This window comes from Lithobates pipiens, unplaced genomic scaffold (assembly GCF_037356315.1).
Source record: "Lithobates pipiens isolate NorthernLeopardFrog02 unplaced genomic scaffold, aLitPip1_a1.2 Scaffold_27, whole genome shotgun sequence".
NCBI classification, from domain to species: domain Eukaryota; kingdom Metazoa; phylum Chordata; class Amphibia; order Anura; family Ranidae; genus Lithobates; species Lithobates pipiens.
Window position 1 is genome coordinate 167690874 of NW_027507788.1, and position 18236 is coordinate 167709109.

An 18236-nucleotide genomic window follows, 5' to 3' on the forward strand; every position below is an offset into this window, starting at 1 on the left:
TATGGTGTAGAGGGAAGATAGTTGCTATACAGTGGTATATTTTGCTATAATGCACTAAATTACTGTGAATTGCAGTGTATATTTTATATCTCTCATGTGTTTACAGTTTAGAGACTGAACAGCTTTTTAAGGATTACTTTTTTGTGTATCAACAACTAATGCTTTCAAATAAGCTAATTTGAGTGAAATATCAGAAGGAGCCATTCAGATGGTCTGATGTACAACATCAAATCCATCAATAAACACAGATTGGGGTGTTTTCCTCTGGAGTGCAACTACTTTCTTTTCTGACTTTGATTACCTGAAGTTGCTGTTTAGCTGCTGTCCCTCCCCTGACCATCTGCTTTGTTTGTTTGATTGGTGTTTTTTATTTCTATGAGTTTAAAAAAGAAATTGAATCGTTGTTTAGTTTTTATTTTTGTTGGGAGGGGTATATTTTATTTTGTGAAGACCTTTTTATTCTGAGTCAGTCCTTTGCTTGGGGTACCTCACCTTATACTTCTGCCAGGGCCGCTGATAGAAATCATGGGGCCCCGTACAGCCTATCTGACGGGGCCCCCTTCAGCTCCACCCTGGCCCCGCCCCTGGTCCCTCCTTTAGCCCCACCCCTGGCCCCACCCATTTCCCCTCCCCAGACCCCGCCTTGAAACAAAGTGTAGGTTTGTCTACAAGTGATATTTGTTTTTCTCCAGTCAGTTATAGGTTTGATTATCCAAAAGAAATACTGTTTTCAGATGAGAACATACCTCTTTAATATCTATATGTAATACAAACCATTAATGAATAAATAAAATGGTATTTCGGAGAGTATTGGCAGGGTATTTATTGCAGAGTATTGGCAGGGTAAGTATTGCAGAGTATTGGCAGGGTAAGTATTGCAGAGTATTGCCAGGGTATTGGCGGGGTATGTATTGCAGAGTATTGGTGGGGTATGTATTGCAGAGTATTGGCAGGGTAAGTATTGCAGAGTATTGCCAGGGTATTGGCGGGGTATTGGCGGGGTATGTATTGCAGAGTATTGGCGGGGTAAGTATTGCAGAGTATTGGCGGGGTAAGTATTGCAGAGTATTGGTGGGGTAAGTATTGCAGAGTATTGGCGGGGTATGTATTGCAGAGTATTGGCAGGGTAAGTATTGCAGAGTATTGGCAGGGTAAGTATTGCAGGGTATTGGCAGAGTAAGTATTGCAGAGCATTGGCAGGGTAGGTATAAAGTATTGCAGAGTATTGGCAGAGTATGTATTGCAGAGTATTGGCAGGGTATGTATTGGCAGGGTATGTATTGGCAGGGTATGTATTGCAGAGTATGTATTGCAGAGTATGTATTGCAGAGTATATATTGCAGAGTATATATTGCAGAGTATGTATTGCAGAGTATATATTGCAGAGTATGTATTGCAGAGTATGTATTGCAGAGTATGTATTGCAGAGTATGTATTGCAGAGTATTGCAGACAGAGTATGTATTGCAGAGTATTTGCAGAGTAGTAGTAGATGTTGAACTTCAAGCATACACCTCACCTGTGTAATTATTAGCTCCAGCAGGGCAGCAGAGATCACTTCCTCCCTCTTCTTGAGTGTCCACAATAGCTCGATCGCCCGGCCCCTGCACTCTCTGCTCCTCTCACTCTGCTACTTCTTCTCACGCGGAGAGAGAGAGAGAGAGAGAGGAATATCACTCCGCAACACCATAGGGTATGCTGGCCTGGACTTGTGCTGTGTGCGGAGCAGGAGGAGCGGGCGCAGAAGGCGTATTCTTCCGCGCCCGAAATACAACAAATAGTCCCTCCCCTGCAGCCTCATACAGCACAGACTAATCACATTTAATTTAAAAAAAACCTTACCGAACGGGGGTGGGGTTGTGCGGACGATGATCGGTGGAGGAGAATCTTTTTTTATTTTTTTTTTATTTACTTTGCAGTTCAGGTTGCCCGGGCCCCCCCTGCTGGTCAGGCCCGGTACAGCAGGGCCAGTTGTACTGGCCTATCAGCGGCCCTGACTTCTGCAGTAAAGTAGTGTGCACCAAAGCACCCTAAATGTATACCCCAATAGCTGCCATTTATTGTAGACACTCCCCATTATTAAACATGTCAGACAGACATAAAGGGGAAGGTAAAGATTCTGCACATTGATGTAGTGGGGACAAATAGGTTCGGAAGAACAATGGGTCAGGATTCACCATCTACAGGACATATTTTCCTTTTATATCTCAGTGTGGCTATTAATGTACAGCCATGATGCTACAGACTATACTTTTAATTATCATCCTGTTTAACTTCTTGGCGCAGAGCGCATGCAAATATGCAGCCTTTTGGTGGCGGGGCCTTGGTGCCGGGTTTATTTGCGTGCAATAGCAGCAACAGTGTTTTGCCAAGTGCGCGCGTCCGGCACAGTGACCGGAGGCTCACTGACGTTTCTATTGTTTGTTGTGTCTTAAAGTTTTTGGCCTGAATGTATAGAATGCATTAAGATAAAAAAAAAAACCTTCTGTATTTACAGCCACTTTAAAGCGGTCGTATACTCAAATTTTACACTTTTACCTACATGTAAGCCTATAATAAGGCTTACCTGTAGTTAAAATGTATATCTCCTAAACCTGTACAGTTTAGGAGATATTTCCCTATGCATGCAGCCGCTGACGTCAGAGGCGCATGCACTCTGAATGCCCCAGCTAAAGGTCCGGCAGCATTGCCGGACCTTGCCAGGAAGAAAACTCCTGCGTGCGTGTGTGGGAGTGACGTCATCGCGGCTCTGGCTACTCACAGCGCCGGAGCCGCAAACCCAGAAGACACGCCGAGGGCAAAATGTCAGCTCATGTCACCTCATTCTGAGGTAAGTATTTGATAATGAGCTAGTATGCACTGCATACTAGCTCATTATACCTTTGCCTTGGAAGGTTTTTTTTTCCTTTTTTTTTAACCCCTTCCCGCACCTGCAGGCATCATCCCGGTAACGTTTTTTTCAGAGGGCTTTTGGCTTTCCAGCCATAACAACCGATGCGGCTAAATGCCGCTCGGCTGTTATGCCGGAGGAGCGGGAGGGGACGTCCCCCCCTCCCGCCGCTGTTACCGGTGCTCCCGCTCGATCGGGAGCACCGATTCAAGATCCGGCGCCTCCGGCTGCTGGGGAGGAACTGGAACGAAGCCGTAATCGGCTTCGTTCCAGTATCCTAATCGTAAACACGGAAGCGACGTCATGACGCCGGTTTTAAAAAATATACGGTATTCAGAATCGCCGTTTTCGGCGATCTGAATACATTGAAGTGTAAAGGAGGGGTGGGGGGTCTTTTAGACCCCCGATCCCTCCATAAAGAGTACCTGTCACCACCTATTACTGTCACAAGGGATGTTTACATTCCTTGTGACAGCAATAAAAGTGATAAAAATTTATATTTTTTTTAAAAAACAATTTAGTCATTTTAATATAAATAAATTAAATAAATAAATAAATACATTTTAAAGCGCCCGCCGTCCCCGCGAGCTCGCGAGGCAAAAAAAACGCATACGGAAGTCGCGCCCGCATATGTAAACGGTGTTCAAATCACACATGTGAGGTATCACCGCGATCGTCAGAGCGAGAGCAATAATTCTAGCACTAGACCTCCTCTGTAACGCAAACCTGGTAACCGTAAATTTTTTTTAAAGCATCGCCTATTGAGATTTTTAGGTACCGTACTTTGTCGTCAATCCACGAGTGCGTGCAATTATAAAGTGTGACATGTTTGGTATCTATTTACTCGGCGTAACATTATCTTTCACATTATGCAAAAAAATTGGGCTTATTTTACTGTTTTTTTTTTTTTTTTTAATTCATGAAAGTGTCCCTTTTCCCAAAAAGTTGTGTTTAAAACACCGCTGCGCAAATACCGCGTGACATAAAATATTGCAACAATCGTCGTTTTATTCTCAAGAGTCTCTGCTAAAAATATATATATATATATATGTTTGGGGGTTCCAAGTAATTTTCTAGCAAAAAATATGGATTTTAACTTGTAAACACCAAATGCCAAAAATAGGCTTAGTCATGAAAGGGTTAATGTGCAGGTTTACTACTGCTTTAAAGAGGAAGTAAACCCTGATGTGTTTTACGTTCTCTTTATTTCCCTACAAAGGTAAAGCATAATGGGCTACTATGCATCGCATAGTAGCCCATTATGTGCCACTTACCTGAAACTCAAGCCTGCGATGTCACCATGGTCCCCACTAGCAGCGAGAGTCCATCTTCACCCCTCTTCCTTCCGGGGCTTTGAACTCCGGCTCTGAATGGCGGGAGCTGCCAGCCACAGCATGGCCCCTTTAGAAACGGCACATTCTGCCCTTTCTAAAGTGCGCATGCGCCATAGACATCGGCACGTGTCTTCATTGTAGATATCTCCTAAACTGTGGAGGTCTAGGAGATATTTCCAGCACCTACAGGTAAGACTTAATATAGGCTTACTTGTAGGTAAAAGTGGTTGTACAGGGTATACAACCACTTTAAGTAAATTTTAATCTGCACACCCTGAAGTCTCTCTCCTACACCCTTTTTCCTTCATGGAGCTTTTGAAGAGAACATTCACTGAGTACACCTTTCAGCGTGAACCTATGCAAAGAGTAGAAAGAACTCGACATGGAAGACAATGCATTGTCAATTGAAGGAAACATTGCATACTTCACGTTAATCACCAAAGCAGAATAAAAACGTTTAAACAGAAATGCCTTCACCCCAATAAAGATGTGGAAATAATAAGTAGCACTAAAAAAATCTGAAATTCTTTATATAAACAAAGGTGCCCATTTATCGAGACTTCGCTTTGTCTCTTCATATTGCACCAAAAAACACTACATTTTTTGGTGTATCATAAAAAAAAAGAGGAAATATTAAAAAAAGGGAAAAATTATTCAGTAATGAGGAAAAGTTTATGATTCATCTTTCTGTCATTGAAAATAAAGTTGAAGAGTCTTTAAAAATCATTCACATTTATCTACATAACTGAAATGAAGGTACAATATGTAAAGTGCAGCATAAATTGTTGATGCTATATGAATACCTATAACAAATAAATAAATCTAAAATTTGGTGAAAACCCTTACTGCTTTGAGGAAGTGTTTGAGACTTCATACAGTAATTGGACTGTTTTTATCTCCACCCGAAGGACTGAGTTTTGAAATACAATGATGTGGGCCCCAGCCTGTTAGTGTGGGATTCCATTTCTTCTTTGGCTGAAGATTGTTTGGCAATGATGTCATTACAGTGTCAGCTCCATCCACCCTACAGCAAGGATCCCGCAGAGTCTCCTGTCACATCACCAGCGTTCAGATAAAGACTTAATGATTATTCCACCTTTTCTGCATTTTGTAAAGAAATGCCTTAGAGAAAATTCCACTCTTTCACATTTAGGCATGACACTGAAATGAGTGACAATAGTTGATTGGAATAACTCCACTAATTCAGAAATCTGTCTGTCTAAATTCACTGTTACACTCAGAACATTTCCTGTGTTATAAAAAAAATATATAGACTCCCACTGCTAAACTGAAAATGCTGGCAGCTTGGCTGTCATGCCAATCCAAGGGCTTCAATATTTGTCTGGAAAAAGTATACAGGAGTTCTGACTTCACTTGCTGCATGCTGTTCCAAGTCAGGAATTCAAAAAATACGGACGATAAAATAGCCAGGCAACTACCATTTCTAAAAGGAGACCAGTAATTGTAACCTGTATGTTCATTCAGTACAGTATAAATAGCAAAAGCCATCTCACTTTTATAGCTTCTATAGAAGTTTGTTAACCACTTCAGCCCCGGAAAGATTTGCCCCTTTAATGACCATGCCATTTTTTGCTATACGCTCTGCGTCGCTTTAACTGACAATTGCATGGTCGTGCAACGCTGTACCCGAACAAAACTGACGTCCTTTTTATCCCACAAATAGAACTTTCATTTGGTGGAATTTGATCACCTCGCCAGTTTTTATTTTTTGCGCTATAAACAAAAAAAGAGCAACAACTTAGAAAAAAAAGCAATATTTTTGACTTTTTGCTATAATAAATATCCCCCCCAAAAAATCTAAAAAAAACTAATTTCTTCCTCAGTTTAGGCCAATATGGAGTCTTCTACATATTTTTGGTAAAAAAAAATCACAATAAGCGCATATTGATTGGTTTGCGCAAAAGTTATAGTGTCTACAAAATAGGGGATATATTTATGGCGGCGATCTGCAATTTCTACTGAGACTGTGACATTGTGGCGGACAGATCGGACACTTCTGACACTTTTTTGGGACCATTGACATTTTTACAGCTATCAGAGCTAAAAAAAAACACTGCTTACTTTATATATGTCATGTGCAGGGAAGGGGTTAACCCTAGGGGCGATCAAGGGGTTAAATGTGTGTCCTAGGGAGTGTTCCTAACTGTGGGGGGATGGGACTGCCTGGAGGAGGAGACCAATTGCGGTTCATACTTAGTATGAAAAACAGATCTATCTCCTCTCTCCTTACAGAACTGAGATCTGTCTGTTTACATTGACAGATCTCCGTTCTGCTTCTCTCAGGAGCAAGTGCGGGTGCCAAGTGGACTTTGCGGCAGCTGGGCAAGAGAATCGGCTCCGTCGTCGCACCGCGCGTTGCCTCCTAGTTGTCTTAAAGTGTCCGACATACAACTACGCCGATTTGTCCAGGAGTGCCCAGGAGAGCCAACATGCTGGAAAGGACCTGCCGCAGCTTGTCCTTCGGTGGTTAAAATCATACAAAGCTGTGACAAATGATGATTTCTGAAGACGATATCAAAGATAGTGGTAAAAATTGTTCAGGAGAATTACGCTGGCTATATGCCAATATAAACGTTTTGAATTTGTGTCACAGAACCATTCGTAGCAGACTGTTCTTTCTATTCTCAGATTCTACAGTTACATGCTGTGACCACAGATCTCTCTACAGAGATATTGTCAGCATGTGGCTCTATTGCTGCCTTTCTTTTCGTCTTTTTTTATTTAAACTTATATTTATGCATATTCAGAATATGGAATTACTTTAGGCTCCATTCACACATGAGCATTTTCAGCTCTTAAAATGCTCATCTCAAAAGTTCCAAAACGCCCTGTGGCACCTGTTCACATCTGATGCCGCGTACATACAACCGAACTTTCCAGCAGAAAAGGTCAGACGGAATCATTTCATTGGATATTCCGATCGTGTGTGGGTTTCGACTGACTTTTTTTTCTGAAAAATTCTGACGGACCTAGAAATAGAACATGTTTTAAGTCTTTCCGATGGAATCAATTCCTATCGGGAAAACTGTTCGTCTGTATGCTATTCCGACGGACCAAAAATTACGCAAGGGCAGCTATTGGCTGCTGGCTATTGAACTTCCTTTTCTAGTCCCGTCGTACGTCATTGCATTCTTTTTTTTTTTTTTAACGACACGGTTGGTTTTATTGAGAAGACAGAACATAACAAGCAATATGCATACATCTCAGCAGACTGGTACAGCACAGAAGTAATCCAAGAATACCATGACATATCAAATGAGCCAGAACAGCAAAATTGCACATGAAAAAGAAAAAGGAGTGTGTTCATACAGCAAGCTCACATGCAAATCCCCCACATACCCCTACCAAAAATACCAGTGCGGAGGGAAAAAAAGAGAAAAAAAAAAAAAAAAAAAAAGGGGGGGGGGAAGAGGGGGAAGAGGGGGACGAGGGGGGGACGAGGGGGGGGGGGAGGCTCAACCGCAACATTTCAAGAAATCAAAACTGTTCCACCCAAGGTAACCATACCCGGTCAAACTTCTGCGGGCACCCTCTAACCAGTACGTCATTGCATTCTAAACGAATGGACTTTGGCAAGTCAGAGTTTATTCTGGCGGAAAGTCCGGTCATGTGTACATGGCATGAGTGTTCTGTCACCTCAAACAAAAACGCCTGAAGCTTAAAAAAGTACATGATCTTCTTTTTAGACAGATTACAGGCGTTTTTCTGCTTTTACATTGGTGACCTTTTGACCTGTACAAAATCATGGCAAAATTGCTGTAAAATTGTGCGACTTTCTGCTTGAAAACAATACGCTCAGGTGTGAATGCAGCCTTAGTGTAGATAGTCTGGGTACAGGTTTTACTTTCAGTGGTTGTAAAGGCAGAAAGTTCTTTACCTGCATGCATTCTATGCATGCAGGTAAACAACCTTCTTAGTGTAGCTAGAACCCCCCCCTATACTCACCCGAGCCTGATCTCGATCCAGCAATGCCCAAGAGAGCTGAGGCTCTCTCTGCCCCTTTCCTTCTCATTGGCTTTGAGACAGCTGTGGTAGCCATTGGCTCCCATTGCTGTCAATCACAGCCAGTGAGGAGGGAGCCGGGGCGTGCCCGAGCTATGTTCTGTGTGTCTTATGCCCATACAGAGCTGGCGCAAGTGTCCCTATAGCAAGCAGGGTGCTATGGTGGGCACATGACAGGGGAGCGGGCTAGAAGCTCTGGCAGAGGACCTGAGAAGAAGAGTATATGGGGCTGCTCTGTGCAAAACCATTGCATAGAATATGTAAATATACAATGTTTGTTATTTTCTTTTTGTTAAATTAACCTTTAGAATCCCTTTAAAGAGGAAGTAAACCCTAATGAGTTTACTTCCTCTTTCATTCCCTGCAAAGGCAAAGCATAATGGACTACTATGCATCGCATAGTAGTCCATTATGTGTCACTTACCTGACACAGGAGCCAGCGATGTAACTGCTGTCCCCTGTAGTCCGGCGCATCCATCTTCTCGGTGGGGTCTCGCTGCTCTGCCGCTGTCATTCGGCGAAGCCACAATGACGTCACTCCCGCGCATGTGCACGGGAGCCGACATGCGCGGCACCTTTATCGTTGATGGTGCCACGCTCAGTGCGCCTGCGCGCCGTAGACAGCGGTGCCTGTCTTTTGGCAAATATCTCCTAAACCGTGTAGGTTTAGGAGATATTTCTTGGACCTAAAGGTAAGCCTTAATCTAGGCTTACCTGTAGGTCAAAGTGTGTTGTAAGTGTTTACAAACGCTTTAAGGAATCATTACAAAGATGTATTCTATGTATTACAGCAGATCTGGGGATAGCAGTGCTTGTCAGCTTTCATAATGCAACTCGATCCCATCTCCTGAAAACATCTGTACTGCTACAGGAATCTGAATCCCAATTTCTAGAAACATCATTACTGGAGGCTCCTTTCAACAAATCATATTCATGTTAAAAATGTGATGTGCTGGGGAAATCTCCTTCCACCATCTCCTACATTTGTAAATGTTATGTGCTGCTGGAAGGGAGGGGGGCTGTTCTCATTCCATTGTTTCAGGTTGCAATATGAATGACACTTATAGAAGCATAATACAGAAAAACAGAGAACACTCACTGCACTGCACATTCAGTGATTATTTTCCTAGCGCCAGCCCAGAATTTGTTGGCTGCTGTCTACACTAATCTGCCAAGGGATGACATCCATTAATCTCCCATTTTCCCCTTACCTTCTATTACAGAACAGGTAGTATTTGCCTGGGAGGGAGGTGTACAGTTCTCACAGTGACATATTAACCTGTGCAGTCCCAGAGAAGCTGCCGTGAGCCTCGCAGGTTATCATTTTCCTTCAGCACAACTAGCAGGAAAATGTTAATGTTCCCTATTCTGGCCACCCAGATCCTTCGAGTCTGAGCCTGGAGGTGCGCAGCTTTACAGCACACACAGCCAACAGAAAACCACTGTGGTGAGCAATTCACTTCAAGGTCTTGATTAATTAAGGCAGCTGTTCATTTATCAAAGCCATCGAGTTGACAGCATTATTAGTGGCTTTTTAATTATACACGTGGAAGTTCTATGAACCTCATGAAGCTCAAGGAAGTTTCCCTCAGCCTTCTCTCCGTGGAAAATAGCTGTAATTGAGGCACTCTTGATAGTTAAAGCACTGAGAATATTTAACAAAAACTGACAAAGGTTATAATATTTCTTTTCTCCATCCATAATGTAAAAAAAAAAAGCTTTAGCCTTTAGTTCTACTTTAAGTCTGATTCCCTAAATTTAACAAATATTTACTCATCTTCAGGAACGCGTTGACACCTGATTGACAAAAGTATATATGCTGTCATATTTTGTACAAAGATGAAATACTAGACATTGGGTTGTAGAGAAGATAGCTATGTGGAAAAAAATACAGTTTATAAACATTATTATATCAACAATACTTATTCTCCATTTTTTAATAAAGTAGACCTTGCACTGCAAGTAAGGACAGCTTAATTAGCCATGCTGCCACCTCCCCAGGCCAAATGCTAAAGTTGTTAAAAAAAAAGTCCATTAGAAAAGCAAACATTAATAAAACATTAGTAAATATACTTACCTTACCTGGTTTCCATACTGCAGGGGGTGACATTATCAATTCTGACAAGATCCAAGAAATGCTGAATACCTTAAATCTTGCGAGAAGACACTCCAACACAATGCAATAATTAGAATACTCAGTAGTCTCCTGGTTCTTCTCAAAGGGATGGGTACCTCGCCCTCACCTAGTGGGCAGAGATGAAAGGTACTGTAAGTGCATTTTTAGTGCAAGGTCAAAGGCAATAGCTATTTTATAGTTGTGGCACTTATCAAAGCTAACCCTTATCATGGGAGTATGTAATATGTATGTCGTTAACATTGTAGGAACATTTCTTTGTACAACACAGCCATAACTGGGTTTTCAATTGTATTCTTTCTTAATAGGCTCATCTCCGCTCAGGTCATACCCACTGCTCTCCGTCATCACCCGGCAGCCCAATGTTGTATCCCACTTGGTCCCTTCACCTTCATCCTCGCACATTCCTTTGCTCTCCCCTACACATCTCTCTTCATCTTGTGCACGCTCTGAGACTCCCGCCAGTGAAGCCCCCCAAAGTAGTGAGTCTGAGATTGAGCAGGCAACCCCTCGTGTGAAAAAGCCACGGCGCAGCAGAACTATCTTCACTGAAATGCAACTCATGGGCTTGGAGAAGAAGTTCCAGAAACAGAAGTATCTCTCAACTCCAGACCGGTGAGTCAAAGGTGGTTGCAAAAATATGTACTAACTGTGCAGCTGCTCAAGGGCCTTCTGGGATTTAGGGTTCAAATTACAGGAGATGAGGGTTGGATGAGTGCTGGGCTTTTTTTAAATGTGACTCAGACCTGGAACAGGCATTTACGAATAGTAAATATTTTTAAAGATTGCCTAAACATGTTCCTAGAGTCAAAATTTCAGGTGGTGTCACCTAACCTCCCCTCATTTCCTGTCTGACCAGCACTGAGACTTGCAGAACGCTCCTCCCATTTCTTCTTGATGCCATTTAGGAGCAAGTAGAGGAAATGTTTTATTTATGACACTAGTTGCATATTATGGATTATGAGAGACTTCAGGGCATTACACATTTTATTCTTTCCCTGCATCTGATAGGGCAGAGCTAACAAGTGTTATAAGTATCACTGGTGATGTCAGTGTCCGTAAGTGAGTTCCCACCCAGTGTCAGATTTCCCCGCCATCACAGTCCCACAATAAGTTGCTGATCAACGCCATTATTTACTAATATATATAAAAAAAATTCCAGTACATATACCATAGTTTGCGGATGTTTTAACTTTCACACAAACCAGTTAATATAAACTTATTGGGATTTTTATTTTTTTTTACCAAAGATGTAGCGGAATACATTTTGGTCTAAATTTACTATATGAAAAAATTATATTTTTGTATACTTTCTTTTTAATGAATATGTTTTATAGCAAAAAGTAAAACATGTTTTTGTCCAATTTTTGATCTTTTTTCATTAATATAATAAAAAACAAAATCCACTAATGATCAAATACCACCAAAGGAAAGCTCTACTTGTGTGAAAAAAATTATAGAAATTTTGTTTGGGTACACCATTGCATGACCGTGCAAGTACCAGTTAAAGTGCTAGACAGCAAAAAATGGCCAGGTCATGAAGGGGGTAAAACCTTACAAAGATGAAGTGGTCAGTTGAATTGATGGGACTAAAAACTGTTCTTGCACAATGGTCCTTTTCTGACTCCACAACTGCTTTGAGTGAATATGCTTAGACAGTGGGGGTTAATTTACTAAAACTGGAGAGTGGAGAATCTACTGCAGCTGTGCATGGTAGCCAATCAGATTTAGATTGTTCAATTAAGCTTTGAGAAAAATAAAATAAATAGAAGCTGATTGGTTTCTGTGCAGAGCTGGGCCAGACTTTGCACTCTCCAGTTTTAGTAAATCAACACCAGTGCACTGTGGTCTTAAGCTCAACTTCCCTGCTCTTACATAGTGCCCATTATACAGCCACTTCTTTACAGTTCAAGTACATGTAAGCCTTAAAAAGACACTCATAGCTCTGAAATAACTTCTATATATAAATCTATTTTATGGTGAGCGCTTATGCAGCACAATCAAGCATGGAACATATTAGTGAACAGAACGCTGCTCTCCAGAGAAACGATGACAAAGCCCCCAGTGGGGGGGGGGGGGCAACGTGTCAGGGTGTGGTTTGCAGAGGAGAGAGGAGTGATGTGTGAGGCCGCTTCCTACTTCCATTTTGTGTAGGTCAGTCGGGAGAACGATGTTCTGTTTAGCTATATGTTTGCCACTCTCTGGATGAGCTTGCTTTGACGCCTGTATCCCTATTCCTGAAGACCAAGACTTCTCCTTCCTGCTTACAGCGGTGCTACAAGTTTAGTTCAGATCACAATCAAGTATGGAGATAAAGTCTTAGAAAATAGTTTTATCTGTGAAGTTGCGACACATGCGACATGTGTTTCATGCAAGCTGCTTCAGGTGATCGTAGGCCTTGAAGAAGGGGGTACACCCTGAAGGCTTGTCATGAAAATATGGATGTGTTAGTGCAAATAAAAAAAATATCTTGGACAGTAATCAATTGTTTTATTTAGCCAAGCTGCTCACAGGTAAAGCTATTTGTACCTTTAGTTGTTCATAAATGTGGGAAGAGCATCTGCTGGTCTGACTGTTTTTGTTCTTATGTCTATGGTACCAGAACACAGACTTAACTGTTTTGAATGGGAATACAATTGATCAGACCGATCTATAAACCTTGACCAATTGCTACTTTTGCAATGCAGATAAGCTCCGGAGCTGTGTGCCTCTATCCTCATTTACTGTGCTACAAGTCTATATGTTTGGCTGTGCCAAGTGTAAAAGTCTATACAGTGGTCTAAAGAAACTTCTGTCTTTGGGCATCCTAAAGCTGGTCTCCCTATCTAGTTCTCCGCCATGAGATTACTTTTATTAGCAAATAAGAGATACCAACTCAATTTTACAGCTTAATTTTATTTTAATTATAAATTACTTACATATAGCAACAGAAAAAAATAAGTTAAATTAGGCAGACTGAAACAAGCAAGTTACAGTTCCCTATCTACAAACTGCAAAAAGTGCAACACCAATGAACAGAGTCAAAGGATACTAAGTTTACTTTTCATTCGCTGCAGAAAATGAAAGTTTTCTTTATGCTGTGGAAATGTAGCTATGATGCATTTACTGAGCATAAAATAAAACACTGAAGCACAAAACATATTATGCCATTCAGCAGCTCTCCAGCTTCAATCAGACATGTAAATTCACAAGAAGTGATCTAAGGAACTACCCGTGGATTTAGAACAGAACATTCTGTGCTCCAGCAGTGGGCACATCGAGATATATAAGAGGCTCTGCAGACAATAAATGATCCTATTCATTTTTATTGAGAAGGGCTTTTAAAAAAATGCAATTTCTCTGCTCTGTCCCAAATGCTGTGTTTGCCTGGCGGGTCCAGCTGTTTCAGGCTTAAATGCTACCCCAGCTGCACAGCACTGTCAGCAGACACAATGGGCAAATCCTCTATATGGTCTTGGCATCTGAGTTGGCACAAGTATGGGTGAGATCAATCGCTTCGCCTATTATCCAGATGCTGAAGATCACAAGCATTTAGGCAAACAGAAAGAAATGGCTCTGGACTGAGACATTCATCTCATAGACATTAAAATGTCAGCTGAAACCATTAAGAGGCTCAGTGAAACGTCTGTGGGTAACGGAGAGCCAGGTCCGCCGCTTGTAGTCCAGCCAGATTTTAACAGCATAACGGACGAAAGAAACTTTAGTCTCATAGATAACCAAGAAATGTGTGAATTTTTACAGAGAGACCATTTAATAGTTTTAGGTGACGTCTATAAGGTCATCAGAGATATCTTCCAAAGCATGATGGTAGAAGGGTTGTCCCCCTTGATTATGTCTGCTTCTAATCTCCCAATTTAATGACCCTTCCCTCTTCTGAATAGGAGCACTATCGTACAGAAATTATGCTGGTCCTCAAATCTAACCTTGTAGTTTATTGCAAAAATATTTTTATATTTGGCTTAGTTGGCAGTGTTTAATCTCTATAGTTGAAAATAATGATTGGATACCTATAGGTCTAAGAACTGGAAACCCAAGCCACATCCCAATTTTTTGGAGAAAAATAGAAAAGGTACCTCAGGCATTGGATGGGGAAGGGATAAAGCCAAGTAGAAGAATAGGAAACGGGTATAAAGAAATATTACAAAGTTTTATTATACAAACATAGTTCACATAAAATCATTTTTATAAAAACAAGACAAAAACAACTGTCATGCTATAACATTATACAGCTAGATTCTGAATCATAAGAAGGGTCTCATGGTAGAATGCCAAATAAATCATACGAAATTCAGAAATCCCAACATGTTTCAGAGTTAATTGTTACATTTCTTCTTCAGGGGTGCTTAAGGATAAGCTGCATTATCTGGCATAGAATTTCTATGCCAGATAATACAGTTAATCGTTAATCACCTCTGAAGAAGGAATGTAACAATTAACTCCGAAACATGGGATTTCAGAATTTCAAATGATTTATTTGGCCTTCTACCATGAGACCCTTCTTATGATTCAGAAGCTAGCTGTATAATGTTATAGCATGACCATTGTTTTTTGTCTTGTTTTTATAACAATGATTTTATGTGAACTAGGTTTGTATAATAAAACTTTGCAATATTTCTTAATACCTCTTTCCTACTCTTCTACTTGGCTTTATCCCTTCCCCATACAATCCCTGGGGCACCTTTTCCATTAGGATCTATAGTTGCTACCTATTTGCTACCGGGTTTGTGAACATTTCCAAAGAATAGACACTTTGTAGCAACCAGCTAATCAGCTGTGCATACTTATCCAGACTAACTTTATTATCTAATGCTGGATTTTCATATGCGTTTTTCAGACTGGACTTGGCTCAGTCTCTGGGTCTGACACAGCTGCAGGTCAAGACGTGGTATCAGAATCGCAGGATGAAATGGAAAAAAATTGTAAGTTCACTTCTTTGTCTTTTAACTAGGTTTATTTTAAGTAAATTAACATACACAGCAATAAACAATGGGTTAAATAGTCATCAGCAGGAATCTTATTAAGCAAGTAACGAAGAATATAATGCAGGGCAATATTATGTTGGTTGAGGTATTTACAAAGCCAGTTTTAGTCGTAAAGTGATATTAAAGGTTCCTTTTTGAAAATAAAAAGCATAAACATGTCATACTTACCTGCTCTGTGCAAGGTTTTGCACAGAGCAACCCCATCCTCTTCTTCTGGAGTCCCTCCGGTGCTCCTGGCTCCTCTTTGGCGAGTGGCCCTATAGCAAGTCGCTTCCTATGGGGGCAATCATGTGGGCTCACTCCCGAGCCACTCTGTCTGCATCTATTGACACAGACTGGGTGGCTTGGCCCCACGTCACAGCATTTGATTGACAGCAGCGGGAGCCAATGGTTTCCGCTGCTATCAATCAGCCCAGAGAGGAGGGACAGATCCAGGAGAGCCTCAGCTCTACTGCATAATGCTGGATCATGAGTGGGCTCAGGTAAGTATAAGGAGAGGAAGGGCCAAGGAGGGGAAAATTCTGTTACACAGAGTTTTTTTTTTTACCTTAATGCATAGAATGCATTAGGGTAAAAAACCTTTAGGCCTTACAACCACTTTAGGAGAGCATGAACCGAAAATTGTGTGGACTCCTCAACAGAATTCAGGAAACAAGAGCAGTAGATAATAAAAGATCCAGGAATATAGAGCTCAGAGTATTATCTGTGCAGGCCAACAGAGTATGACGGCAATAACAAGCAATCCATTTATTACTATCATGTAAGTCTAAGTATACTGTACTAAGGTAAAATGTAAGTAACATATCATTTTAAATGACCATAACCATAATCTATGGGGTTGATGTACTAAAACTGCAGCATGCAAAATCTGGAGTCGATGTGTATGGTAGCCAATGTTGCCTGTTACTGTGGGCAACACAGATTTTTTGTGAAGTCAATATGGCAGTTCTCTGACAGTGGGAAATAGTAAAATCATTTGTTGCAAAACATTTAGGATTGTTCTTGCCTGCATGTAAGGATATGAATCTTTGTTATCACCAGGTACTTAAGGGTGGCCAGGAGGCCCCTACCAAGCCAAAAGGGCGTCCAAAGAAGAATTCCATCCCAACTTCTGAAGAAATTGAAGCAGAAGAGAGGCTACACAGACTGTCAGAGGACACACAGATGAAGGCAGAGAATGATAATGGGAATCAGGTCCAAGAGGCAGAAGAGGGTGACAAAACTGTGGAAGAAAATGAACAGGAAGAGACCCAGAATCCAGAAACTCCATCGCCACCTCTCCCTTGTACATCAATAGAGGCCCCACCAAATGAACAGGAATCCTCAAGATAAATAGAGGACAGCACAACAATAAACTGTACAATGTGGCTTAGGGAGCCCTTGGAAGTTCTGAAGTGTATTCTATGAACTTATCATAGACACAGACCCGGATCATTACTGAGATCCTCCCTCCATCCTTCCATTTAGAAAGGAAAAGGTTAAAGCTGCTACGCAGGAGGGAGTAGAACAGAGAATCTCTGTGACTAACGGGGGCTGCGCAGACAAGACTGGGAATTTTTGCTGTGTTTGAAAACAATTGGACAGTGTATATATAGTTTTCTTTATTTTTGTGCCAGCAACTGTAGTGAAAAAGGGTGAAAAAAAAGCCAGGCGGCCTGAAAGAGGCTGATTTTCCCAGTGTGACCCACTGGTGGATGCTTTAATTCTAAGTGCCTTTCTTGCATGCTACATGTTTTTAAGCACGTGGATGTGTTCATTCAGAGATATTGCAATTTAAATCCTTCAAGCATGTTCGTCATATCTTATTGACAAGCCACTGTCCATAAGAACACTGGAAGAAAAGACATAATGTACTGTGTACAGAGAAAAGACCAGTGTGTTTGTGCTGTTCTGACTTATAAAAGATAACACCAAGCAATGAGAACATGGTCACACGAAAGAAACCATGCACTTATGTTGGCTAAACTCACCACAATCTGATTCAATTTTCTTATTTAGACTGGGCAGCAATCGTGAAGGGCCTCTCTGATTGGATAGACAATAAATGCATTGTTTTGGTATACTTTGACATTACATAGCTGTTGGTAAATTGAAAAAGTTGTATATTCAGACTGTTACATGTTTTGCCAGTTTAAGAGGTGCCATAATCTACATTTTCACATAGTTGTAGCCTAACAACATTGATTCACCTCTGTCAAGAGAAAACTACTGAGCGGTTTGAAGTTACATAAGCACACAAATGTTAATAATTTTTTTCTTACGAAATGATTTACATGCAACAACACTTGCATTATCTCTTTTGTGTTTCTGTGTTTTCCAGCATGGTTTCAATATCCTTAGCAAAGCTGTTTACATTCTCTGGCCGTACACACAGGCCAGGATCACTGGGATGAGTTTATCAGAAAAAATTAAAGTAGAAGTGGAGCTGTTGCCCCGCAGCAACATAACTTGATTCCTTGTTTTGTTTTCCAAGTGAAGGTCTGGGAAGGAAAGGTGATACCTGGTTCCTTGCCATAGCCAATAACTTTGCTACGGTGTGGGACAGATCTATCTCACACACACACAGAGCAAAGCAGTCTCTCTGCTGGGTGGATGATATTTGGGCTTTAATAGAACAAAAGGCAAAAAAAAACTTTTATAAAGATAATCAAGAGACTTGCTTTTTACACCCTAAAGTTGTTACATTTTGAATGTCTCTTCTGCATTATGTAAACCCACAAGTTTTCTGTGCACGAAAGATGTCACGTCATCATTACCACCTTGTTGAAATATAGTAAACCCTTTACAAAAGGATGATATGCTAGAGCTAATATTTCTCTGAAAATAAGATAGTGAGATACGGGTTTTGATCTTTTGATCTTTATAAACGGGCCC

At 41.1% G+C, this 18236-nt stretch overlaps 1 protein-coding gene across 1 annotated transcript in view; it reads left to right on the forward strand.

Annotated features, from left to right (window-relative positions):
* Nucleotides 1–17809, forward strand: part of BARX2 (BARX homeobox 2) — a 66342-nt gene extending 48533 nt beyond the window's left edge. Inside the window, exons 2-4 of the mRNA XM_077457870.1 lie at nucleotides 10689–10995; nucleotides 15215–15299; nucleotides 16404–17809. Of these exons, the coding sequence (XP_077313996.1) occupies nucleotides 10689–10995; nucleotides 15215–15299; nucleotides 16404–16694 (683 nt within the window). The 3' untranslated portion in view covers nucleotides 16695–17809. The remainder of the gene's footprint in view (nucleotides 1–10688; nucleotides 10996–15214; nucleotides 15300–16403) is intronic.
* The last annotated feature ends 427 nt before the right edge of the window (nucleotides 17810–18236 follow it).